The sequence below is a fragment of the Eucyclogobius newberryi genome, unplaced genomic scaffold (genome assembly GCF_026437365.1).
Source record: "Eucyclogobius newberryi isolate DKJ021-1_F unplaced genomic scaffold, fEucNew1.0.hap1 SCAF_3, whole genome shotgun sequence".
Taxonomy (NCBI): Eukaryota; Metazoa; Chordata; class Actinopteri; order Gobiiformes; family Gobiidae; genus Eucyclogobius; species Eucyclogobius newberryi.
Window position 1 is genome coordinate 34624426 of NW_027315945.1, and position 27500 is coordinate 34651925.

The following is a 27500-nucleotide window of genomic DNA, read 5'->3' on the forward strand; positions in this document are numbered from 1 at the left end:
TTTGATTGTTTTATTTTTCTTGTTTTGACTGCAATAAACTATTTTTCAAATCAAACTATTTTATTTCAAACACACATTATGTCTTAAGCTTATTTAAACATCAGAAATAAATAATGACTAAACATAAACGGAAGTACATTAAAAACACAAATAAAACCATAATAATGTGTGTATATTGTTAATTCACGTTATCATCTTCTTATATTGCATATTTTTCAGGTTTTGTTTAACGTTGGCAAAACACGACTAAACAATAACAACATTTCAAACTAGATTTTGATGCCAAAGAAAAAGTTTGATAGGAAAACCAATTAGTGATTTGGAAAGCACGAAGATGCAAAAACCCACAAAACAATAGTCACTTAATTGAGTTGTTTTTCAATGTCGATACGTAATCAAATGATCTATTTTTGATAAAAGTTTTAGTGTCTAATGATATTTTTGTAATTGTACTTTAGAAAACGCTCCAGCCGCCGCACAGAGTGGTCTGGAGTATTCTGAGCGTCCCGACATGCTAACAGGCTAACATGCTAACTCCAGCTGCCGCACAGAGTGGTCTGGAGTATTCTGAGCGTCCCGACATGCTAACAGGCTAACATGCTAACTCCAGCCGCTGCACAGAGTGGTCTGGAGTATTCTGAGCGTCCCGACATGCTAACAGGCTAACATGCTAACTCCAGCTGCCGCACAGAGTGGTCTGGAGTATTCTGAGCGTCCCGACATGCTAACAGGCTAACATGCTAACTCCAGCCGCTGCACAGAGTGGTCTGGAGTATTCTGAGCGTCCCGACATGCTAACATGCTAACTCCAGCCGCCGCACAGAGTGGTCTGGAGTATTCTGAGCATCACAACATGCTAACATGCTAACTCCAGCCGCCGCACAGAGTGGTCTGGAGTATTCTGAGCGCCTCGACATGCTAACATGCTAACTCCAGCCGCTGCACAGAGTGGTCTGGAGTATTCTGAACATCACAACATGCTAACATGCTAACTCCAGCCGCCGCACAGAGTAGTCTGGAGTATTCTGAGCGTCATAACATGCTAACATGCTAACCCCAGCCGCCGCACAGAGTAGTCTGGAGTATTCTGAGCGTCATAACATGCTAACATGCTAACTCCAGCCGCCGCACAGACTGGTCTGGAGTATTCTGAGCGTCCCGACATGCTAACATGCTAACTCCAGCCGCCGCACAGAGTGGTCTGGAGTATTCTGAGCATCACAACATGCTAACATGCTAACTCCAGCCGCCGCACAGAGTGGTCTGGAGTATTCTGAGCGTCCCGACATGCTAACATGCTAACTCCAGCCGCCGCACAGAGTGGTCTGGAGTATTCTGAGCATCACAACATGCTAACATGCTAACTCCAGCCGCCGCACAGAGTGGTCTGGAGTATTCTGAGCGTCCCGACATGCTAACATGCTAATTCCAGCCGCTGCACAGAGTGGTCTGAAGTATTCTGAGCGTCCCGACATGCTAACATGCTAACTCCAGCCGCTGCACAGAGTAGTCTGGAGTATTCTGAGCGTCATAACATGCTAATATGCTAACTCCAGCCGCCGCACAGACTGGTCTGGAGTATTCTGAGCGTCCCGACATGCTAACATGCTAACTCCAGCCGCCGCACAGAGTGGTCTGGAGTATTCTGAGCATCACAACATGCTAACATGCTAACTCCAGCCGCCGCACAGAGTGGTCTGGAGTATTCTGAGCATCCCGACATGCTAACATGCTAACTCCAGCCGCTGCACAGAGTGGTCTGGAGTATTCTGAGCGTCCCGACATGCTAACATGCTAACTCCAGCCACGGCACAGAGTGGTCTCGAGTATTCTGAGCGTCCCGACATGCTAAAATGCTAACATGCTAACTCCAGCCGCCGCACAGAGTGTTCTCGAGTATTCTGAGCATCCCGACATGCTAACATGCTAACTCCAGCCGCAGCCGTCGCACAGAGTGGTCTTGTGTATTCTGAGCGCCCTGAGACGCTAACATGCTAACTCCAGCTGCCGCACAGAGTGGTCTCGTGTATTCTGAGCGCCCTGACATGCTAACATGCTAACTCCAGCTGCCGCACAGAGTTGTCTCGAGTATTCTGAGCGTCCCGATATGCTGACATGCTAACTCCAGCTGCCGCACAGAGTTGTCTCGAGTATTCTGAGTGTCCAGACATGCTAACATGCTAAAATGCTAACTCCATCCGCCGTACAGAGTGGTCTCGAGTATTCTGAGCGTCCCGACATGCTAACATGCTAACTCCATCCGCCGTACAGAGTGGTCTCGTGTATTCTGAGCGTCCCGACATGCTAACATGCTAACTCCAGCCGCCGCACAGAGTGGTCTGGAGTATTCTGAGCTTCCCGACATGCTAACATGCTAACATGCTAACTCCAGCTGCCGCATAGAGTGGTCTGGAGAATTCTGATTCTAACTCTAACCCCTGGATGAGTCGAAATGAAACAGATGACTTCTTTTTCTTCAGTGGAAGCCTAGTGGACGAATGAGGAATTACACCCACATATCATACACTTCAAATGGACAAAAGGTCTGCCATGTTTACCTTTAATGTAATGATGCTAATGTAATAATATAATGCAACAAGGTTTAATGTATGCCACATCCTTTGCATCATAAACAATAGTAAACTCTGAGATAATGAGGTGAAAGAGGAGGAGCCTGTTCAAACCCTGTGATTCAGAGAGAAATGTCAATAAACTGCACGACGACTGTAATTAAAATCCTTTCATCTGTTTGGTAATTACTTTGAATTGATCACTGCATTTGTCATTAAACAAAGGCTGAAATGTTAATTGGCTCCTTCTGTTGGTCGTACTTAAAGTGGACTGTAAGTACTACTACTACTACTACTACTACTACTACAACAACTACTACTACTACTACTACTACTACTACTACTACTACTACTACAACAACTACTACTACTACTGCTACTACTACTACATCTACTACTACTACATCTACTACAACTACTACTACTACTACTACTACTACTACAACAACAACTGCTACTACTACAACAACTGCTACTACTACTACTACTACTACTACTACTACTACTACATCTACTACAACAACTGCTACTACTACTACTACTACTACTACTACTACTACTACATCTACTACAACTACTACTACTACTACTACTACTACAACAACAACTGCTACTACTACAACAACAACTGCTACTACTACAACAACTGCTACTACTACTACTACTACTACTACTACTACTACTACTACATCTACTACAACAACTGCTACTACTACTACTACTACTACTGCTACTGCAACTTCTACTGCTATTGCTACTGCTACTATTACTACTACTACTACTACTACTACTACTACTACTACTACTACTACTACTACTACTACTACTATAGGCCCAATACTTAAAAGACACATGTTTGAAGTATAATATAAGTAGATTATCATTTTACATGTTGTTCATTGTAAATTGCAATATTTATGTAAAACAGTTTAGTAACAGAAACTTCCTACGGACGGATAAGCTCCGCCTTTCCACAGCAACATTTCCCTGTAACAAGCAGCACAGATTTACATGTTACATTTACATGTTTTTATTTACATTTTAGAACTCTACATGTGTCACTCGGAGTGTTAATTTCCCACCCCGAATAATCACATCTAAGGTCAGGGATGTGGGTTAGGTGAAAACAGGACTTTTCTGAGCACTCGATACAATACAGGATTAACTCAAACGTGCAGGAACCAACCGAAATACACCTTTGATTAAACTAATGATGAAGAAACACTGTTGTAACAATGTTGAGAGCTCAAAGTTGATTTTGCATAATACGTCCCATTTAAACATATTTCCTCTTTAGATAGATATATATATTTAGTGTATGTCAATAGTTTTATGTGTATCATCCATGATAAATTAACTACTAAACTGACTTAAACTTGTTTAGTCACTGTATAAAGTACCTATTTTAACCTTCGTCATCCATTTTTCTATTGTTGTTGGTGTAGTTTTTCTTTTGTAAACGTCAAACTATAGCATTTTTTAAAACATTTTCCCCAGAAACACTCTCTTTTACAATTTTACGCATGACAAAGAGAACATTTTCAATTCCAACTTCTCACTGATGATAAGCAAAAGACCAAAGACCACAAGAATCCACTTACAATTATCAGCAGGACAAACGCCAGCAGGGACATCGCGCTCCAATTTACTCTTATATGATTTGTACTGTTTCATATTAGCCGAGTTTAATGGCTTTATTGGCAGGTCCGACCGTGGGTGAGTCGTGTATTTACCTTTGGGTGCTATTCCAGGCCAGTAGCCAATAAACGGGCATTAAAAGGGAACATTATTGCTCCGCTATAGGGCTTTTTATTCAAAGGCTGTGGTTTACTTGCCTTTCAACCGCAGAGATAAGGATTTGCTTCATCACGGATGGCATTGTGTTAGTTTAAGATAGTCCACAGCTATTCAAATAAGGTCAAGGGTCGCTGTTTACTTTAGCTGGCATTTGCTTTGATGGGCCCTTGACATAAAACAGGGACAATGCCTCAAGTGGCGCTTAAAAGGTGCTTTTCAGATAAGGAAATCCTCACTTTGGGGAGAACCACGAGCAAATACATGACATTTCAATTACTACAAACCAATGCGGCTGAATAGTGTGCGAACACGGTGGGTTGTAGTTCACACCGCGCTCAGGTCGCTCGCGAAACAGTGAAGAACATGAATATCTTAATGTCAGCGCGGTGCCAGATATTGATTCGAGACAAGGAGCCACTTCATTAAATATTTGGCATTTGTAGAGCCGCCTGTGCAGCCGCGAAGCTTTCTCCTTGTATTCATTCAGAGTTTGGTTTTGCTTCAAACAGGCTCATTTTCCTCCGGAGTAGAGATGGACCACAGCTTCTTGGTTTTCTTTTCCATAGCTGATGCCGATTGTTTAAAAAAAATATTAAAAAACAGACAAAATGATAATAATAATCAATAAATAAATAGTAATTAAAATACAGAGAAACCAATGGCAAATGTTAATTATGTCACGCCATTTAAATTGACCACAAACTCTTTTCAACCACAAACCTTTGACAGAAAAGTGTGGTCCCGTTTGTGCGGTCATCTTTTTGTAATAGCTTTTTAAAACAAATCTTAACGTGTTTTCTTTGCGCAGCCGGTTAGATGTTTTTGACAAGACACAGGAACAGAACCATGACACGACGACACAGCCCGTTCCTCTGAGACCTGCCTTGACATCGCACTCAGCTGCAGCGGTGAGTCAAGAGTCACTGATCTGACGGAGCAGCAGAGGGAATTGGGGATTGAGGAAATAAACAAGTTTGAGTGCAGAAATGCTCAGAATGAGTATGGCGATGATTTATAGACTTTAAAACGGTGCGGGCACCCTCTGAATTTCTATCTTCTTTCGTTCTTTGAAGTCACAAATGTGGTAAATTTGAAACCGATAGTTTTTGTGAGGCTCAGAGAAGGAGCGGGAAGAGGAAACGTTGTTAAAAGCAACAACAACAACAACAACAACAAAGTACAGGAATGAGATCGTGTTTTGGACAAAAATCATCAAGTCTGAACTGCTCTGTGAAGACAATCAAGACAAACCACAAAGCTGCTGATACAGGGTCGAAACTGTGGAACTGTATGAATATTAACTTTAATAGAACAATTTATAATGAATGTATAAAAATAACCAATATTAACAGGGGGAAAAAATACAGTAAAGTGACTGTTAAAGTTCAAAGAAAAGTCTGTGCAATTAATCTAAAACCAATTTACATTTCCTTGAGCTTGTAGCAGAACTATAATAAATCAGCTTCTAAAATTACACTAATACAGAATCAGACTGTTTTTTAAAAGCGATACATGATTATGCTGGATTGTTCACGCAAATCAAGCACGGTGACTGACTCGTGTGCGATTTATGCCGTGACTCTTTATGATTGAACGTGAAGTGTTCAGTGCGCTCTATGTGAACTGTCTTTTACTTTGAAAGCGCAGGGACTAACATGGATCCCTAAATAATAAAACAAAACAAAAAAACACAAATTGACAGCTAACGTTTTGAAAGCCTCGCCGAATACGACAAATGACAGAAAAAGCCCAGAGCTGGTTAAACGTACCCTTGACGACGGTGAGCAGAGTGCGCTGGCTGAAGGCGTTGTCGTTGTGGAAGACTTCGCAGATGTACAGCCCGCCATCTTTGAGGCCGGGCGTGAGGCAGAAGGAGAAGCTGCCGGCCCGGGCGTTGTGCGGGGGTCCGGCCAGCCGCAGCCGCGTGCTGAGCTCCGAGGTCAGCGTGGTGCCCCTCCAGCGGTCGTACTGGTGCACCAGTTTGACGCTGCTCTGTCGGCTGACGTCCGGCGGCCTCCAGTACAGGACCACGTAGTCGCCGGGAGGGTTCGGGCAGTTCAGCGGGAAGACGGCGTGGGCCAGGGCCGCCGTGGAGATCGCGTCCGCTGGGGGCAAATAGCAAAAACAAAAAATCATCAACGGAATGTATTGAAGATGTGGAGGATTTAAAGACGTGTGTCGTTTAAGTAGAATGTAAGTACTTGAGCAGAGTCATTTTAATTTTTTGCATTGGTTTCTACTCCAACAGAACCTTAAAATAGTAATAAATACACTTCCAACAAATATTTTACACGTTTACAAATACAACACAGTCTACTACACTACTGCTTCAGCAGCTAGTACTTTAAACTGATCAAATCAAATTTATTTATAAAGCACAATTCATACAAACCGCAATTCAAAGTGCTTTACAATGTTTAAAACACAATTAAAAAAATAAAAACACAATGCAATTTATAAAAATATAAAACAATGTACGTCAGAGTAAATAAATAAAATAAACTGTATGTGGTATTTTATATTAAAAATCAGCTAAAATAATGTTAGCCATAGGCGCGGCTAAACAAAACAGTCTTTAGCTTGGATTTAAACACAGCCGGGGGCGGGGCCTGTCTCACGACTTGGAGGTCCTTAGAGTCCGAGATGGTTCGTATGACACACACAAGTCTGAGATGGAATCTGGTGTGAGGCCATAGAGAGACTTATAAAAGTAGAGCTGTTTTAAAGTCTATTCTCTGAGCTGATCTTGTCCAACGCGAAGAGCGAGTCTGGTCTCAGTCACGCCTCGAGCCAAACTTAAACAGAACTGTGCAATCAGATTTGTTTATCTCTGCGATGCATCGGAAACACAACAAACAGTGAGCGTTGTTCTTCCGTCAGCTCTGATGTTTTCTGTCTTTCTTTTTTCACGCTAAGCAGCCGACCACTCACGGAGATGGAAACAGTGACCAGACTGATCCATCTGTGTAAAAAAGACAGAGATAAATCATTCTGGACTTTTCCAGGCTGCACTTTGGGCAGTGATGGCTGCTTGTAAATGTGCTTCATAAACAGACCTGACTTTGACCTTGACCTACTATTGGGGCGGTTGAGGGGGAAACAGACGGGCCAGAGCAGCTGGAGATCTGATCAGCAAAGGACAAATCAAAGGTGAAACGTGTGAAATGGAGAATATCTACTATTTCAGAAATGTAAAAAACTGAGATATTGTGAAATTGTGGGTAAACTTGTATGTAATTTACTAACTTTTATTGATGAAAATTATGAGATTTATAACATTGTTGTGTCCAAGGGAACATCAGCTGAACATTGGCCTTGTATCTAAAACTGGCACAGTTGAAGAACAAATAAAATCAGTTTGAAATATACTGTATTTTCCGGACTATAAGCCGCACTTTTTTTCATAGTTTTGGCCAGGGTGCGACTTACACTTTATACTTATATACTTATACTTATACCCTGGAGCGACTTATATGTGATATTATTTGTTATTTTCACACTTGCAACCGCATTTCATACTCCAGTGCAACTTATATGTTTTTTTCTTCTCTATTATGCACTTTTTGGCTGGTGCGACTTATACTCCAGTACGGAAAATACGGAACTCTGATATTTTAATAAATAAATAAACAAACACCTAAATATATTCTTCAGACAGAGCAGCAGCACAACAGAAGTCAGTCCTGTCACATAAAATGTGGCACATGCTTCTTGTGTGTATAAATGACTTCCAGCCGCAGACGCTGAAGTAATGAGACACAGTATCAGGAGGGCACACAGTATCAGGAGGAGGGCACACAGTATCAGGAGGAGGGCACACAGTATCAGGAGGAGGGCACACAGTATCAGGAGGAGGGCACACAGTATCAGGAGGGCACACAGTATCAGGAGGGCACAAAGTATCAGGAGGAGGGCACACAGCATCAGGAGGAGGGCACACAGTATCAGGAGGGCACACAGTATAAGGAGGAGGGCACACAGTATCAGGAGGGCACACAGTATCAGGAGGGCACACAGTATAAGGAGGAGGGCACACAGTATCAGGAGGGCACACAGTATCAGGAGGAGGGCACACAGTATCAGGAGGAGGGCACACAGTATCAGGAGGGCACACAGTATCAGGAGGGCACAAAGTATCAGGAGGGCACACAGTATCAGGAGGAGGGCACACAGTATCAGGAGGAGGGCACACAGTATCAGGAGGGCACACAGTATAAGGAGGAGGGCACACAGTATCAGGAGGGCACACAGTATCAGGAGGAGGGCACACAGTATCAGGAGGGCACACAGTATCAGGAGGAGGGCACACAGTATCAGGAGGGCACACAGTATCAGGAGGAGGGCACACAGTATCAGGAGGGCACACAGCATCAGGAGGGCACACAGTATCAGGAGGGCACACAGCATCAGGAGGGCACACAGTATCAGGAGGAGGGCACACAGTATCAGGAGGGCACACAGTATCAGGAGGAGGGCACACAGCATCAGGAGGAGGGCACACAGCATCAGGAGGAGGGCACACAGCATCAGGAGGAGGGCACACAGTATCAGGAGGGCACACAGTATCAGGAGGAGGGCACACAGTATCAGGAGGGCACACAGTATCAGGAGGAGGGCACACAGTATCAGGAGGGCACACAGTATCAGGAGGAGGGCACACAGTATCAGGAGGGCACACAGCATCAGGAGGGCACACAGTATCAGGAGGGCACACAGCATCAGGAGGGCACACAGTATCAGGAGGAGGGCACACAGTATCAGGAGGGCACACAGTATCAGGAGGGCACACAGCATCAGGAGGGCACACAGTATCAGGAGGGCACACAGTATCAGGAGGAGGGCACACAGTATCAGGAGGAGGGCACACAGTATCAGGAGGAGGGCACACAGTATCAGGAGGGCACACAGTATCAGGAGGGCACACAGTATCAGGAGGAGGGCACACAGTATCAGGAGGGCACACAGTATCAGGAGGGCACACAGTATCAGGAGGGCACACAGTATCAGGAGGAGGGCACACAGTATCAGGAGGAGGGCACACAGTATCAGGAGGAGGGCACACAGTATCAGGAGGAGGGCACACAGTATCAGGAGGAGGGCACACAGTATCAGGAGGAGGGCACACAGTATCAGGAGGGCACACAGTATCAGGAGGAGGGCACATAGTATCAGGAGGAGGGCACACAGTATCAGGAGGAGGGCACACAGTATCAGGAGGAGGGCACACAGTATCAGGAGGGCACACAGTATCAGGAGGAGGGCACATAGTATCAGGAGGAGGGCACACAGTATCAGGAGGAGGGCACACAGTATCAGGAGGAGGGCACACAGTATCAGGAGGAGGGCACACAGTATCAGGAGGAGGGCACACAGTATCAGGAGGAGGGCACACAGTATCAGGAGGAGGGCACACAGCATCAGGAGGGCACACAGTATCAGGAGGAGGGCACATAGTATCAGGAGGAGGGCACACAGTATCAGGAGGAGGGCACATAGTATCAGGAGGAGGGCACACAGTATCAGGAGGGCACACAGTATCAGGAGGGCACACAGTATCAGGAGGAGGGCACACAGTATCAGGAGGGCACACAGTATCAGGAGGAGGGCACACAGTATCAGGAGGAGGGCACACAGTATCAGGAGGAGGGCACACAGTATCAGGAGGAGGGCACACAGTATCAGGAGGAGGGCACACAGTATCAGGAGGGCACACAGTATCAGGAGGGCACACAGTATCAGGAGGGCACACAGTATCAGGAGGGCACACAGTATCAGGAGGAGGGCACACAGTATCAGGAGGGCACACAGTATCAGGAGGGCACACAGTATCAGGAGGAGGGCACACAGTATCAGGAGGGCACACAGTATCAGGAGGGCACACAGTATCAGGAGGGCACACAGTATCAGGAGGGCACAAAGTATCAGGAGGAGGGCACACAGTATCAGGAGGAGGGCACACAGTATCAGGAGGGCACACAGTATCAGGAGGAGGGCACACAGTATCAGGAGGGCACACAGTATCAGGAGGGCACACAGTATCAGGAGGGCACACAGTATCAGGAGGGCACACAGTATCAGGAGGGCACACAGTATCAGGAGGGCACACAGTATCAGGAGGAGGGCACACAGTATCAGGAGGGCACACAGTATCAGGAGGGCACACATTATCAGGAGGAGGGCACACAGTATCAGGAGGAGGGCACACAGTATCAGGAGGGCACACAGTATCAGGAGGGCACACAGTATCAGGAGGGCACACAGTATCAGGAGGGCACACAGTATCAGGAGGAGGGCACACAGTATCAGGAGGAGGGCACACAGTATCAGGAGGAGGGCACACAGTATCAGGAGGGCACACAGTATCAGGAGGAGGGCACACAGTATCAGGAGGAGGGCACACAGTATCAGGAGGGCACACAGTATCAGGAGGAGGGCACACAGTATCAGGAGGAGGGCACACAGTATCAGGAGGGCACACAGTATCAGGAGGGCACAGACGCACTGATAAGAGGAGAGCGAGCGGGGCAGGGCGGGTATGATGCTGTGGACCACCTCACACTTATCTTACATTCCTTTCACGTCGTCTCATTATGATAGATAGAAACACTAAGATCGAAAATGCATTTAATTAGCAGCATTTTAATAGGTTTTAAATGATCGTATTTTTCTGAAAATGTTCCAATCTAAAGTGGATTTACTGTTGATTGTTCACAGTTGAACGGATGTTTCCTTCACAAATTAAGTGCACAGTAAATGAGGGTGGAGAGTAAATAACGGCAGGGAGTTTCACTTTTTTTTCCTTTATTGATGTTTACGATGTTATAAAAATATACTAAATATGAAATACACTCCAGAATCAGAATCAGAAGGTTTATTGTCATCGTCAAACCAGGAAATTAAGATTTTTCTCATTAAACTTCAAAACACGAGCCTCAAATTGCCCAATTGTGCTCTTTATGAAAAGTTTAAATCAAATATGGATTTTACTAATGACAACTGTGCTGATGTTTTATTCAGTTCTGTGAGATAGACTGTTTTGTCCCCAGCGTTTGACCCATTCTTCAATACCACAAGGACAAATACCACTACAACTGGAGGATTTACACATCGTGGAAGTTTGAGTTGAAGGAAACGAGTCCGGAGTCAAACCTAGAATCTTCTTCATGTAACACTCAGCCACCTCAATATGACAGCTTTTTTAATGATTTTCTAATGTTCTAACTTGATAAGCGATCATTTTACACCAATAAAGTGTCTATTTGTGGAGGAAAAAGTTGAAAAATCTATTGAGAATAACATTAAAGGTATATCACACCAGGAACACGCATTCCATCCAAAGTTTATGCAAAATTTACACAAAAGAAACACATTTTTTGACCCTCTACACCAGGGGTGTCCAAATGTTTTTCACCAAGCGCCGCATTTTGAAACTTAAATGGGGCAGAGGGCCACAAACAACTTGACAATGTCGAATTTGTTGAATGACAAAGTGAATCATTCAAAATTTTGCATTGCGATGAGCCTCCACATGTTTAATTAGATCTAGAACATTAATATTAGGTTGGTATAACATCAATATGCCTGAATTTTTCCTAATTTCACAGAAAAAAGTACTACTTTTTGTTGTTTGGGCCGACATAGCAGGAAGCTGGAGGGCCAACAAAAATTGGTCTGAGGGCCGCATTTGGCCCCCGGGCCCTAGTTTGGACATGCCTGCTCTACACATTAATTAACAAAAAAAGCTGCTCTCCTATCTAATCATTTGTCAAATAAATTAAATTGTTACATTAGGAGAGTTTTGGTCCAGCGGTACAAACAGGAAGTACAATTATAAATAAACCTTATAAAATGTGCTATTTTGGGACTAAAAGTGTATAATTGTAGCAAAGTTCCAAATATATTAAATTCTTAACAGCATTTTTGTTCAATTAGTGTCTCAACCTGTCAGAGGCGCTTTAACTCACAAATTCTTCACTAATTGGTAAAGTATACACCGAAGTAATGAGGACAAACGGCGTGAACAGAAGAGAAAGCGGGGGATGAGAGCGGAGAGCGAGGCAGAGAGACATTCATCACTGTCAGCGGCCTCAGCCAACATTTCCAAAAACAACTCCAAACGATCAATTGTAAACGACAACGGACAAGACTTTTACCAATTAAGCAATTTGGTCCGACTGACGAACTAAAGTCAACGTTCCAAAGTTCTGGTGTTGTCGTTTGGTGAGTTTGTCCCTGTGCTGAATAATTAACATAGTTTTACATCCGTCAAGTTGCATTTTGTGAAGAAGATTTGACGAATAAAACTTTAAAATTACAGGAAGTAGTGCTGCGTTCTCTGTGATGTCATCAAAAAGCGCCACTCCATCAAAAAATGCTGAGAAAATTTGCAACTTACACCTTTTTACGACAAAACAAATGTGTAATCATTCATCAAATCATAACTATTGTATGAGTTGAATGGACTTTGACCCTTGTTTACGATCTGGTTACTAAGTAACAGCCGTGTCCCTACCTATGTCATATTTATTGGCCGCGTCAAACCAGGAAGTGACATTATAAACGTAGACAGAACTGCTAAATTGGAGAAAAACAGGCAAAATGTTTGGTAAAATCTTAAATATAATAATTTTCCCTTTGCTTTACTTAAAAGTGTCGTCTGATGTGTCGTATGGACTTTAACCTGCAGCTACATCTCATCACGGACACCAAAGTAAAGAGAACAAACAGAATCGACACTGCAAAAGAGAAAAAGAAAGTGAAAAGATTAACAGCGAGTTACAGTTCATCATCCAAAATATTGAAAAATTCTCCAATATTGAGTGTCAATATTTTTCTGTCTTAAGTTCAAATGGAAACAGAAGAGCAATGACGTCAACGCAAACAAAACAACAGAATGTCCAGTCTCCCATCTGAATGTAGTTTGTGATCATTTTGTCAAAAAATAATACGTTCAAAATGTCAATATCAAAATCAACTCGTATTGGTTATGAGCCCCAATTGCAAGACATATATCGAATAAATCCATTTCTATTCTACACATTAGACACTTTTCACTAAAACAAAGATGAATATGAAATTATGAAATTTCCCCATGTGGGACAATAAAGGAATATCTTATCTTAATATGATTATATTTAAGGTTAACAAACATTTTGCCTGTTTTTCTCCAATTTGTCCATTTTGTCCACGTTTATAATGTCACTTCCTGGTTTGACGTGGCCAGCAAATATGACATAGGCAGGGACACGACTGTTACTTAGCAACCAGATCGTAAACAAGGGCTAAAGTCCATTTAAATCATACAATAATCATGATTTGACAAATAATTACACCTGACGACACCTTTCTTTTGTTAAACGATTGCTAATCGTCTCTGCATTTTTCTGACGGACTGGCGCGTTTTGATGACATCACAGAGCATCACGCAGTCAAATCCCCACAAACTACCCCTTGGCTAATGAAAAACTGCGATAATTATTTAGCGCTGGGACAAACTCACCAAACTATAATGAGTAAATAATTAGAACAAACATGAGAACCTGTCACACGTGTCGAAGAAGACCAATTGTACTTGATTATGCTCTACAGTTATAGCCATGACACGATTTAAATAGGTCTCTTTTCATAGTTTTGGCCGGGGTGCGACTTATATGTGATATCATTCGTTATTTTCACACTGGCAACCACAAGAGGGCGCTCTAGGCTCTAAGCGACGCAGAAGAAGAATCTGCACTTCCTCTTCCTCTGGAGTTTGTGGAGTTGTTTAGAAGTGACACAGAGGAAGAAGAATTCAATGGATTTAGTGATTTGGGGTAAAACTGATGCTTTTACCACGGTGTGTGAGGAGAAGAGTTGACGAGAATGTTACGGGGACCATGGTGACTGAGGCTTTAACACCAAATACACTCGTATGAAGTAGTACACGTTTCCTGCAGTATCGCATTACTCCCACCGCTGCTACCGAAGTATTGAGGACACAGAAGTATTACCAGAGGAAGCGGGGGATAAAGAGGAGCGAGTCAGGATTGAGGAGGAGAGAGTGTGGGAGAGGAGATACCGGAGAAGTCCTGACAACAACACGGATTATTCCCCCCACGCCCCGCTCGCTCTGACGTTCTCTGGCGCTCGTACTTTCTCTGGCGCTCGGCCGATTAGCGAGCGCCGCTGACACAGGACTTCTGCTACAAAGTCACTCACCGTGCACGATGTTGGTGAACGAGGCCACTCTTTCTGCTGCGGGAAGAAAAGAGAGGCAGAGAAAAGCGATTATGAATAATACATTAACACGCGGACTATAATATTCACTGTTAAAAGGAGATGATTTTTCTTGAAGTTCTATGTCGACTTAAAAGCAGAATACTTTGAAGAGCTGCAGAAACATGTTGGGTGAATAAATAATGCCACTGCTTTTGGAGGGTGATGGCACAATGCTTCTGCAGAAAGCAGCAACAGATCATAAGTTTCATTAGTCATATTTTTCCCGTTGCCTTGACTTATTGTAATAATGTAGAGACGTGTTTTTAAGTTGAAGAGTTTTAGCCTCTCGTCCAGGAAGGGATTTCACACTTTCAGTTGTACGTGATTCAAACCCATTTTGATGAATGAATCATGTGTTAAAGTAACATGGGTTTAGAGAATGATCTGCAGACCTGAACCAGGACTTAGTTGTATCCAATCCAGGACTAAACCAGGACTAAACCAGGGCTAAACCAGGTCTAAACCAGGTTAAACCAGGTCTAACAACATCCACAGAAGACACTTTTTGCAGGCGTTTGTTTTTGAAGAAGACCAATTGTACTTGATTATGCTCTATAGTTTTAAATAGGTCTCTTTTCATAGTTTTGGCCGGGGTGCGACTTATACTCCAGAGTGACTTATATGTGATATTATTCGTTATTTTCACACTGACAACCACAAGAGGGCGCTCTAGGCTCTAAGCGACGCAGAAGAAGAATCTGCACTTCCTCTTCCTCTGGAGTTTGTGGAGTTGTTTAGAAGTGACACAGAGGAAGAAGAATTCAGTGGATTTAGTGATTTGGGGTAAAACTGATGCTTTGGTAAACTTGTTAGCATGTTCTTTATGCTATAGTTATCTGAATAACTGTTCATATGTTACGTTAACATACCAGACACTTACCACAGTTCTGTCTGTGCCTCATGTAGCTGAAGGTGTTAGCGTTAGCATACGTACACCTATTCACCATGTTCTCTCATCTCTTATTATTTTAAACTAAATTTCAAGTTGAAATGTCTGTTCTGTCTGTTCTTGGTCTTGGATTTTATCAAAGAAATTTCCCCAAAAAAGCTATTTATACTCCAGTGTGACCTATATGTTTTTTTCATCTCTATTATGCATTTTTTGGCTGGTGCGACTTATAGTCCGGAAAATAGCGTATACAGATTCTAGAATAGATTCAGCTGGTGAAAGTCTATAATGAAAACATGGCAAAATAAATATAGCTAGGTATAAAGCGCATTGCAGGAATAAACGTGTGTATTTAAGTAAAGTAACAATGTACTTTTACTTTGGTACTTTGAATATTTGCGTACCATCCACAGTTACATCCACAGTGAAGGCGACGGAAGTGTCGGAGCGGTTTCCCTTCAAGTGCACGGCGCACACGTAGGCTCCGTCGTCGCTGTTCTGGACTTGCGGTAGTTTGGCGACCGTTCCGAGCTTCGGCATTTTCTCCGTCGTCATGGAGATGTCCCCTGGTGCGGCCCAAGTGATTTTACTGACGGCGATTTGGGGCTGGACGTCGGCGATGAGGCGCAGGGTGCTGTGCTGAGGGACGGGGCCCGAGGGGACCACGGTAACTGGGGAGGAGGAGGGACGAGAAGGTTACGGGGACCGCGGTAATTGAGGAAGAAGAGGGACGAGAAGGTTACGGGGACCGCGGTAATTGAGGAAGAAGAGGGATGAGAAGGTTACGGGGACCGCGGTGACTGAGGAAGAAGAGGGAGGAGAAGGTTACGGGGACCGCGGTGACTGAGGAAGAAGAGGGAGGAGAAGGTTACGGGGACCGCGGTGACTGAGGAAGAAGAGGGACAAGAAGGTTACGGGGACTGCGGTGACTGAGGAAGAAGAGGGACGAGAAGGTTACGGGGACCACGATGACTGAGGAAGAAGAGGGACGAGAAGGTTACGGGGACCACGATGACTGAGGAAGAAGAGGGACGAGAAGGTTACGGGGACCGCGGTGACTGAGGAAGAAGAGGGACGAGAAGGTTACGGGGACCACGATGACTGAGGAAGAAGAGGGAGGAGAAGGTTACGGGGACCGCGGTGACTGAGGAAGAAGAGGGACGAGAAGGTTACGGGGACCGCGGTGACTGAGGAAGAAGAGGGACGAGAAGGTTACGGGGACCACGGTGATGGAGGAAGAAGAGGGACGAGAAGGTTACGGGGACCGCGGTGATGAGGAAGAAGAGGGACGAGAAGGTTACGGGGACCACGGTGACTGAGGAGAAGAGGGACGAGAAGGTTACGGGGACCGCGGTGACTGAAGAAGAAGAGGGACGAGAAGGTTACGGGGACCACTGTGACTGAGGAAGAAGAGGGACGAGAAGGTTACGGGGACCACGGTGACTGAGGAAGAAGAGGGACGAAAAGGTTACGGGGACCGCGGTGACTGAAGAAGAAGAGGGACGAGAAGGTTACAGGGACCACTGTGACTGAGGAAGAAGAGGGACGAGAAGGTTACGGGGACCACGGTGACTGAGGAAGAAGAGGGACGAGAAGGTTACGGGGACCACTGTGACTGAGGAAGAAGAGGGACGAGAAGGTTACGGGGACCACAGTGACTGAGGAAGAAGAGGGACGAGAAGGTTACGGGGACCACGATGACTGAGGAAGAAGAGGGACGAGAAGGTTACAGGGACCGCGGCGACTGAGGAAGAAGAGGGACGAGAAGGTTACGGGGACCACAGTGACTGAGGAAGAAGAGGGACGAGAAGGTTACGGGGACCACGGTGACTGAGGAAGAAGAGGGACGAGAAGGTTACGGGGACCACGATGACTGAGGAAGAAGAGGGACGAGAAGGTTACGGGGACCACGATGACTGAGGAGAAGAGGGACGAGAAGGTTATGGGGACCACGGTGATGGAGGAAGAAGAGGGACGAGAAGGTTACGGGGACCACGGTGACTGAGGAAGAAGAGGGACGAGAAGGTTACGGGGACCACGATGACTGAGGAAGAAGAGGGACGAGAAGGTTACGGGGACCACGGTGACTGAGGAAGAAGAGGGACGAGAAGGTTACGGGGACCACGGTGACTGAGGAAGAAGAGGGACGAGAAGGTTACGGGGACCACGGTGACTGAGGAAGAAGAGGGACGAGAAGGTTACGGGGACCACGGTGACTGAGGAAGAAGAGGGACGAGAAGGTTACGGGGACCACGGTGACTGAGGAAGAAGAGGGACGAGAATGTTACGGGGACCGCGGTGACTGAGGAAGAAGAGGGACGAGAAGGTTACGGGGACCACAGTGACTGAGGAAGAAGAGGGACGAGAAGGTTACGGGGACCGCGGCGACTGAGGAAGAAGAGGGACGAGAAGGTTACGGGGACAACAGTGACTGAGGAAGAAGAGGGACGAGAAGGTTACGGGGACCACGGTGACTGAGGAAGAAGAGGGACGAGAAGGTTACGGGGACCGCGGTGACTGAGGAAGAAGAGGGACGAGAAGGTTACGGGGACCGCGGTGACTGAGGAAGAAGAGGGACGAGAAGGTTACGGGGACCGCGGTGACTGAGGAAGAAGAGGGACGAGAAGGTTACGGGGACCACTGTGACTGAGGAAGAAGAGGGACGAGAAGGTTACGGGGACCACAGTGACTGAGGAAGAAGAGGGACGAGAAGGTTACGGGGACCACTGTGACTGAGGAAGAAGAGGGACGAGAAGGTTACGGGGACCGCGGTGACTGAGGAAGAAGAGGGACGAGAAGGTTACGGGGACCGCGGTGACTGAGGAAGAAGAGGGACGAGAAGGTTACGGGGACCACGATGACTGAGGAAGAAGAGGGACGAGAAGGTTACGGGGACCGCGGTGTCTGAAGAAGAAGAGGGACGAGAAGGTTACGGGGACCACGGTGATGGAGGAAGAAGAGGGACGAGAAGGTTACGGGGACCACAGTGACTGAGGAAGAAGAGGGACGAGAAGGTTATGGGGACCACGGTGACTGAGGAGAAGAGGGACGAGAAGGTTACGGGGACCACGGTGACTGAGGAAGAAGAGGGACGAGAAGGTTACGGGGACCGCGGTGACTGAGGAAGAAGAGGGACGAGAAGGTTACGGGGACCACGGTGATGAGGAAGAAGAGGGACGAGAGGGTTACGGGGACCGCGGTGACTGAGGAAGAAGAGGGACGAGAAGGTTACGGGGACCGCGGTGACTGAGGAAGAAGAGGGACGAGAAGGTTACGGGGACCACGGTGACTGAGGAAGAAGAGGGACGAGAAGGTTACGGGGACCGCGGTGTCTGAAGAAGAAGAGGGACGAGAAGGTTTACGGGGACCACGGTGATGGAGGAAGAAGAGGGACGAGAAGGTTACGGGGACCACAGTGACTGAGGAAGAAGAGGGACGAGAAGGTTACGGGGACCACGGTGACTGAGGAGAAGAGGGACGAGAAGGTTACGGGGACCGCGGCGACTGAGGAAGAAGAGGGACGAGAAGGTTACGGGGACCGCGGTGACTGAGGAAGAAGAGGGACGAGAAGGTTACGGGGACCACGGTGATGAGGAAGAAGAGGGACGAGAGGGTTACGGGGACCGCGGTGACTGAGGAAGAAGAGGGACGAGAAGGTTACGGGGACCACGATGACTGAGGAAGAAGAGGGACGAGAAGGTTACGGGGACCGCGGTGACTGAGGAAGAAGAGGGACGAGAAGGTTACGGGGACCACGGTGACTGAGGAAGAAGAGGGACGAGAAGGTTACGGGGACCACAGTGACTGAGGAAGAAGAGGGACGAGAAGGTTACGGGGACCGCGGCGACTGAGGAAGAAGAGGGACGAGAAGGTTACGGGGACCGCGGTGACTGAGGAAGAAGAGGGACGAGAAGGTTACGGGGACCACTGTGATGAGGAAGAAGAGGGACGAGAGGGTTACGGGGACCGCGGTGACTGAGGAAGAAGAGGGACGAGAAGGTTACGGGGACCACTGTGACTGAGGAAGAAGAGGGACGAGAAGGTTATGGGGACCACGATGACTGAGGAAGAAGAGGGACGAGAAGGTTACGGGGACCGCGGTGTCTGAAGAAGAAGAGGGACGAGAAGGTTACGGGGACCACGGTTATGGAGGAAGAAGAGGGACGAGAAGGTTACGGGGACCACAGTGACTGAGGAAGAAGAGGGACGAGAAGGTTACGGGGACCACGGTGACTGAGGAGAAGAGGGACGAGAAGGTTACGGGGACCACGGTGACTGAGGAAGAAGAGGGACGAGAAGGTTACGGGGACCGCGGTGACTGAGGAAGAAGAGGGACGAGAAGGTTACGGGGACCACGGTGATGAGGAAGAAGAGGGACGAGAGGGTTACGGGGACCGCGGTGACTGAGGAAGAAGAGGGACGAGAAGGTTACGGGGACCGCGGTGACTGGGGAAGAAGAGGGACGAGAAGGTTACGGGGACCACGGTGACTGAGGAAGAAGAGGGACGAGAAGGTTACGGGGACCGCGGTGTCTGAAGAAGAAGAGGGACGAGAAGGTTACGGGGACCACGGTGATGGAGGAAGAAGAGGGACGAGAAGGTTACGGGGACCACAGTGACTGAGGAAGAAGAGGGACGAGAAGGTTACGGGGACCACGGTGACTGAGGAGAAGAGGGACGAGAAGGTTACGGGGACCGCGGCGACTGAGGAAGAAGAGGGACGAGAAGGTTACGGGGACCGCAGTGACTGAGGAAGAAGAGGGACGAGAAGGTTACGGGGACCACGGTGATGAGGAAGAAGAGGGACGAGAGGGTTACGGGGACCGCGGTGACTGAGGAAGAAGAGGGACGAGAAGGTTACGGGGACCACGATGACTGAGGAAGAAGAGGGACGAGAAGGTTACGGGGACCGCGGTGACTGAGGAAGAAGAGGGACGAGAAGGTTACGGGGACCACGGTGACTGAGGAAGAAGAGGGACGAGAAGGTTACGGGGACCACAGTGACTGAGGAAGAAGAGGGACGAGAAGGTTACGGGGACCGCGGCGACTGAGGAAGAAGAGGGACCAGAAGGTTACGGGGACAACAGTGACTGAGGAAGAAGAGGGACGAGAAGGTTACGGGGACCACGGTGACTGAGGAAGAAGAGGGACGAGAAGGTTACGGGGACCACGGTGACTGAGGAAGAAGAGGGACGAGAAGGTTACGGGGACCGCGGTGACTGAGGAAGAAGAGGGACGAGAAGGTTACGGGGACCGCGGTGACTGAGGAAGAAGAGGGACGAGAAGGTTACGGGGACCACTGTGACTGAGGAAGAAGAGGGACGAGAAGGTTACGGGGACCACAGTGACTGAGGAAGAAGAGGGACGAGAAGGTTACGGGGACCACTGTGACTGAGGAAGAAGAGGGACGAGAAGGTTACGGGGACCGCGGTGACTGAGGAAGAAGAGGGACGAGAAGGTTACGGGGACCGCGGTGACTGAGGAAGAAGAGGGACGAGAAGGTTATGGGGACCACGATGACTGAGGAAGAAGAGGGACGAGAAGGTTACGGGGACCGCGGTGTCTGAAGAAGAAGAGGGACGAGAAGGTTACGGGGACCACGGTGATGGAGGAAGAAGAGGGACGAGAAGGTTACGGGGACCACAGTGACTGAGGAAGAAGAGGGACGAGAAGGTTATGGGGACCACGGTGACTGAGGAGAAGAGGGACGAGAAGGTTACGGGGACCACGGTGACTGAGGAAGAAGAGGGACGAGAAGGTTACGGGGACCGCGGTGACTGAGGAAGAAGAGGGACGAGAAGGTTACGGGGACCACGGTGATGAGGAAGAAGAGGGACGAGAGGGTTACGGGGACCGCGGTGACTGAGGAAGAAGAGGGACGAGAAGGTTACGGGGACCGCGGTGACTGAGGAAGAAGAGGGACGAGAAGGTTACGGGGACCGCGGTGACTGAGGAAGAAGAGGGACGAGAAGGTTACGGGGACCGCGGTGTCTGAAGAAGAAGAGGGACGAGAAGGTTTACGGGGACCACGGTGATGGAGGAAGAAGAGGGACGAGAAGGTTACGGGGACCACAGTGACTGAGGAAGAAGAGGGACGAGAAGGTTACGGGGACCACGGTGACTGAGGAGAAGAGGGACGAGAAGGTTACGGGGACCGCGGCGACTGAGGAAGAAGAGGGACGAGAAGGTTACGGGGACCGCGGTGACTGAGGAAGAAGAGGGACGAGAAGGTTACGGGGACCACGGTGATGAGGAAGAAGAGGGACGAGAGGGTTACGGGGACCGCGGTGACTGAGGAAGAAGAGGGACGAGAAGGTTACGGGGACCACTGTGACTGAGGAAGAAGAGGGACGAGAAGGTTATGGGGACCACGATGACTGAGGAAGAAGAGGGACGAGAAGGTTACGGGGACCGCGGTGTCTGAAGAAGAAGAGGGACGAGAAGGTTACGGGGACCACGGTGATGGAGGAAGAAGAGGGACGAGAAGGTTACGGGGACCACAGTGACTGAGGAAGAAGAGGGACGAGAAGGTTACGGGGACCACGGTGACTGAGGAGAAGAGGGACGAGAAGGTTACGGGGACCACGGTGACTGAGGAAGAAGAGGGACGAGAAGGTTACGGGGACCGCGGTGACTGAGGAAGAAGAGGGACGAGAAGGTTACGGGGACCACGGTGATGAGGAAGAAGAGGGACGAGAGGGTTACGGGGACCGCGGTGACTGAGGAAGAAGAGGGACGATAAGGTTACGGGGACCGCGGTGACTGAGGAAGAAGAGGGACGAGAAGGTTACGGGGACCACGGTGACTGAGGAAGAAGAGGGACGAGAAGGTTACGGGGACCGCGGTGTCTGAAGAAGAAGAGGGACGAGAAGGTTACGGGGACCACGGTGATGGAGGAAGAAGAGGGACGAGAAGGTTACGGGGACCACAGTGACTGAGGAAGAAGAGGGACGAGAAGGTTACGGGGACCACGGTGACTGAGGAGAAGAGGGACGAGAAGGTTACGGGGACCGCGGCGACTGAGGAAGAAGAGGGACGAGAAGGTTACGGGGACCGCGGTGACTGAGGAAGAAGAGGGACGAGAAGGTTACGGGGACCACGGTGATGAGGAAGAAGAGGGACGAGAGGGTTACGGGGACCGCGGTGACTGAGGAAGAAGAGGGACGAGAAGGTTACGGGGACCACGATGACTGAGGAAGAAGAGGGACGAGAAGGTTACGGGGACCGCGGTGACTGAGGAAGAAGAGGGACGAGAAGGTTACGGGGACCACGGTGACTGAGGAAGAAGAGGGACGAGAAGGTTACGGGGACCACAGTGACTGAGGAAGAAGAGGGACGAGAAGGTTACGGGGACCGCGGCGACTGAGGAAGAAGAGGGACGAGAAGGTTACGGGGACCGCGGTGACTGAGGAAGAAGAGGGACGAGAAGGTTACGGGGACCACTGTGATGAGGAAGAAGAGGGACGAGAGGGTTACGGGGACCGCGGTGACTGAGGAAGAAGAGGGACGAGAAGGTTACGGGGACCGCGGTGACTGAGGAAGAAGAGGGACGAGAAGGTTACGGGGACCACGATGACTGAGGAAGAAGAGGGACGAGAAGGTTACGGGGACCGCGGTGACTGAGGAAGAAGAGGGACGAGAATGTTACGGGGACCACAGTGACTGAGGAAGAAGAGGGACGAGAAGGTTACGGGGACCGCGGTGACTGAGGAAGAAGAGGGACGAGAAGGTTACGGGGACCGCGGTGACTGAGGAAGAAGAGGGACGGAAGGTTACGGGGACCACAGTGACTGAGGAAGAAGAGGGACGAGAAGGTTACGGGGGCCGCGGTGACTGAGGAAGAAGAGGGACGAGAAGGTTACGGGGACCACGGTGACTGAGGAAGAAGAGGGACGAGAAGGTTACGGGGACCACAGTGACTGAGGAAGAAGAGGGACGAGAAGGTTACGGGGACCGCGGTGACTGAGGAAGAAGAGGGACGAGAAGGTTACGGGGACCGCGGCGACTGAGGAAGAAGAGGGACGAGAAGGTTACGGGGACCACGGTGACTGAGGAAGAAGAGGGACGAGAAGGTTACGGGGACCGCGGTGTCTGAAGAAGAAGAGGGACGAGAAGGTTACGGGGACCACGGTGACTGAGGAAGAAGAGGGACGAGAAGGTTACGGGGACCACGATGACTGAGGAAGAAGAGGGACGAGAAGGTTACGGGGACCGCGGTGTCTGAAGAAGAAGAGGGACGAGAAGGTTACGGGGACCACGGTGACTGAGGAAGAAGAGGGACGAGAAGGTTACGGGGACCGCGGCAGGGTTTAGGATCGCGGGCCTCAACAAGGAGAAAAGGTAGGACAAGTTAGATTGATTGTGATTCAGCCATTGTTCATCCAATCAGAGGTTTTAAAAGTTGAGTGGCTAAGATTATGCAAAATGGCCTCGAATGATGTTCAACCAGACGAATAATGGACCATACGTGAGAACTACTCGAGTAAAGACGAGGCGCGAACTAAACAAGCTACTTCTGTTTATGATTTGAAAAATATTGACGTATCTTTTGATTGGCGTGTCTGGTAACGTGCTGTGTTTTGTTTTTTGTGAAATGCAATTACGGTAAATATGTTAAGAATTTTGCTAAGAAATTATACAAAAAAAATTCAAAGAATAGCAAATTATTTAGGTTTATTTTTAGGCTCAGAAAATGTTGTTGTGTTTCACCTACCCCCTATCCCCGCCCACACCCCTGCACTCGGTGGTGTTTATTCGAAAAATTAAAACGAGTGACACATGTCGGGTTCTAAAACGTCAACGTAGCAACTTTTCAAATATAAAAACACGTAAATGACAATCCGCCGCTTGTTACGGCAATAGAAATTTAAATACGAAGAGGCGGGGCTTAACACCACGAAGAGGTGGGGCTTACCACTACGAAGAGGCTGAGGCTTACGACTATGTGTATGTAAGTCACTGGTCCCGTTTTGTGTCATTATTGCAGTTTAAAATTATCACAATGCAAAACGATGATAAACTTAAGTTCAAGCACCTGAATAAAGTATAAAAAGTCCTTTAAATTCAGCTTCCGTAGTTTAATTTGTGGCGTTTTACCTTGGAGCACGGCCAGTAGAATCAGTCTCTCCTTCAGAACCCTTTGGCGCCGTTTGACCAGGCAACGGTACAGCCCCCCGTCCTCCATCTGTGGACGAAGACCCAGAGAAAACACCCCGGAGTTCTGAAAGCAGAAGAACGCAAGAAGTGATGGAGAAAAAGACGCTAATCTGTTGTACGACGTCGACGTTTTCAAAAGCCGGTTTTGACTTTAGTGCAATTTCAAGTCATTGAGTCTCTTTAGTCAAAGCTTCTCCACTGAAGTTTTAGTGACATCACCAGAAGTGTGCACCAAACACACATTCAATATTTTCTTTTCATCTGCCTTTGAACTTGAAATCAGAAACCTATAAAATGCCAATTTAGAGTATTGAGTGTCAACCAAAGAAGAGTGATTACACATAAACAGTGTCTTTATCTTCAAAATAACAGGAATAAAGTCATATTTGAGCATTTTTATGGTTTTTTGTACAGACACAGGCAACACATAACACTAAAACATCAAGATTCACACAAAATAACAAGAATCACTGAAAATAAATGAAATAAGTAGAAACTTTGTTACATTGAAGAATTGAGAGAATATATTGTAATCTTTCAAACAATTATCACATTGTAGTTATCCTGATGAAGAAATTCAGACAGAATTATGGAAAGTACACAGAAAAGTCCTTGTAAAAACCTCATTTTATACATTTTGTGGTTGATTAAAAACCACAAGTTTCTGTTCTGTCTATTATGAATCAACAGAAGAAGTATATATATATTTTGCATACCTCTAAAACAAAAATGCCTTTATTTCACACCCAGTTCTTACTTTGAGCCGTGTAATAAAAAGACATTCACACACACTGGAGCAGATTTACGTTACATTATAATCGTGCCGTTTCTCTCCGACCCGGACGCTTCCAAAAACACACCAACCCCGCGTCATTCCGCTCGATATCGCCCGTTCTACCTGAAAGTTGTGGTCCATCAGCTGCATGTAGGCCTTTGACGCTCCGCCAGAGAATTCCTTCCTTTCGTTGGCGGCGAGCACGAGCCCCCATCGACCCGTCCCCAGCGGCCTCGCCATCCAGTTCACAGACACGGCTCCTGTCGCGCTCTCGTCGATACAGACTAATGTGGCCGCGGTGCCCTCCCGCGCCACCACCGCATCGTTCCACTCTGAGGGAGCGCAAACAAAATATTTATTCACAGCCGTCTTGAACAAGGAGAACTCATTAGAGGGACATCGGATTCTCTGTAGCCACGGGCCTCGGACGTGTCTTTTGGAAGGGAAAGTTAATTTGTTTGTGAAGGTGCACTGTGTGACTTCCCCGCGTGTTGTCCGCGGCGGCGCTGCTTCGCCGAGAATGTTCCACAGTGTGAAGCTGAACGTGTGTGTGTTGTGTTCTTGTTTTTACAGTTTGACAATACATTGAAAAAAGCTGGGCCTGGAGGCGTCTTCATGTAACGGTCCAGGCAAAGCAATAACAGATCCATAAGGACAAAAGGTTACATGGTGCGACTTTAAAGTGCCCCCTACAGGTCGGACGACTCATTGAACTTAAATGCAGTTAAGATAAATATATTTTGACTTGAAAAAATATATATATAAATGTTATCCCAGAACATTTTTTTTCAAACATTAATTCAACAAAATAAAGTCGCTCTCATATATTTTTATTTGTCAAATTAAAGAATTTGTGACATTAGATGAGTTTTTGCCCAGTGTTTGTTGAGTAATTTCCCGATGTGATGTCATCAATTGAAATATACAAATGTTATCCCAGAACTGTTTTTTTCTGAACATGAATTCAACAAAATAAAGTCACTCTCATACATTTTTATTTGTCAAATTAAAAAAATGGTGACATTAGATGAGTTTTGGCCCAGTGTTTGTTGGGTCATTTCCTGGTGTGATGTCATCAATTACAAACAGGAAGTGAAATTATAAACCTAAAAAATGTGCTGTTCTGTGATAACATTTTTAGTTTTTTTTTTAATACATATATCTTAACTGCATTTTAGTTCAATGAGTCGTCCGACGTGTCACTTTAATGGGTCAAATGCAGCTGACAAAATTCCCTACGGGGAAAAAACAAAAGACCCTAATCTAATCCAACCAGACCAACAAGACTTATTATTTCCATAAGGATATTGAAATAACTCATTTGATGAACACTGCAGCCGTCAAACATATCCTCCACCAAATAAAGGGTTAGGGTCACCCAAAACAAGATATCAATTTGACATTTTTCAAGTAATGTTCCACTTCCTATTTCCTTTTGCAGCACATTTTAGTTAAAACAAAAATAACCCTGTACATACCTGTCCCATCCACTGAGAGACAGGCCGCCGGGCGAACGCCACAAGAAGAAGAAGACAGCATGAGGACTGCGAGCAGAGCCGACTCCATCACGCGTTTGAGACTAAAATATTCTGACTGCACCAGATGTCTCTCAAACACACTGACCTTTGCGAGCGTTCTACACTTCTGCACAACTCCGGGGCGGGCCGGGCATCTCCCGCACGGCAGGATGTGATGGGTGCTGTGTCGGGATAATCAGCAGGAAAAGGGTGTCATTTTGTTGCACCACACGTCAAGACTGATGGACTGCACAGACTTGAACGGCCAATTATTAAACTAAAGACATGTTTTACTGCAACGTTTTATTAATCAAGCTGAGAAATATTTGCAGACGAATAAATAAATAAATAAAGTCCTTATAGTTGAGGGATTTGCTTTAGAAAAGATGGAATTAGATATGTTTTGCACCAAGATAGACAATTGTAAACTTTTGACGCCCGTTTTGGCAAATGATGCTTATTGTTTGTTTATTTGTTAAGATGGAAATTAGGCTAAATCATTTTATTCATTGAACCTTTGTACATATGAACAGGTGCATC

General features: G+C 47.2%; 1 protein-coding gene across 1 annotated transcript in view; it reads right to left on the bottom strand.

Moving 5' to 3' along the window:
- The window catches only part of g6fl (g6f-like), a 57706-nt gene extending 30642 nt beyond the window's left edge, over window positions 1-27064 (bottom strand). The window contains exons 1-6 of the mRNA XM_072461518.1: window positions 26922-27064; window positions 25567-25775; window positions 24609-24732; window positions 15918-16184; window positions 14565-14600; window positions 6137-6472 (exon numbers count right to left, since the gene is read on the bottom strand). Of these exons, the coding sequence (XP_072317619.1) occupies window positions 6137-6472; window positions 14565-14600; window positions 15918-16184; window positions 24609-24732; window positions 25567-25775; window positions 26922-27009 (1060 nt within the window). The 5' untranslated portion in view covers window positions 27010-27064. The remainder of the gene's footprint in view (window positions 1-6136; window positions 6473-14564; window positions 14601-15917; window positions 16185-24608; window positions 24733-25566; window positions 25776-26921) is intronic.
- Window positions 27065-27500: the final 436 nt, after the last annotated feature.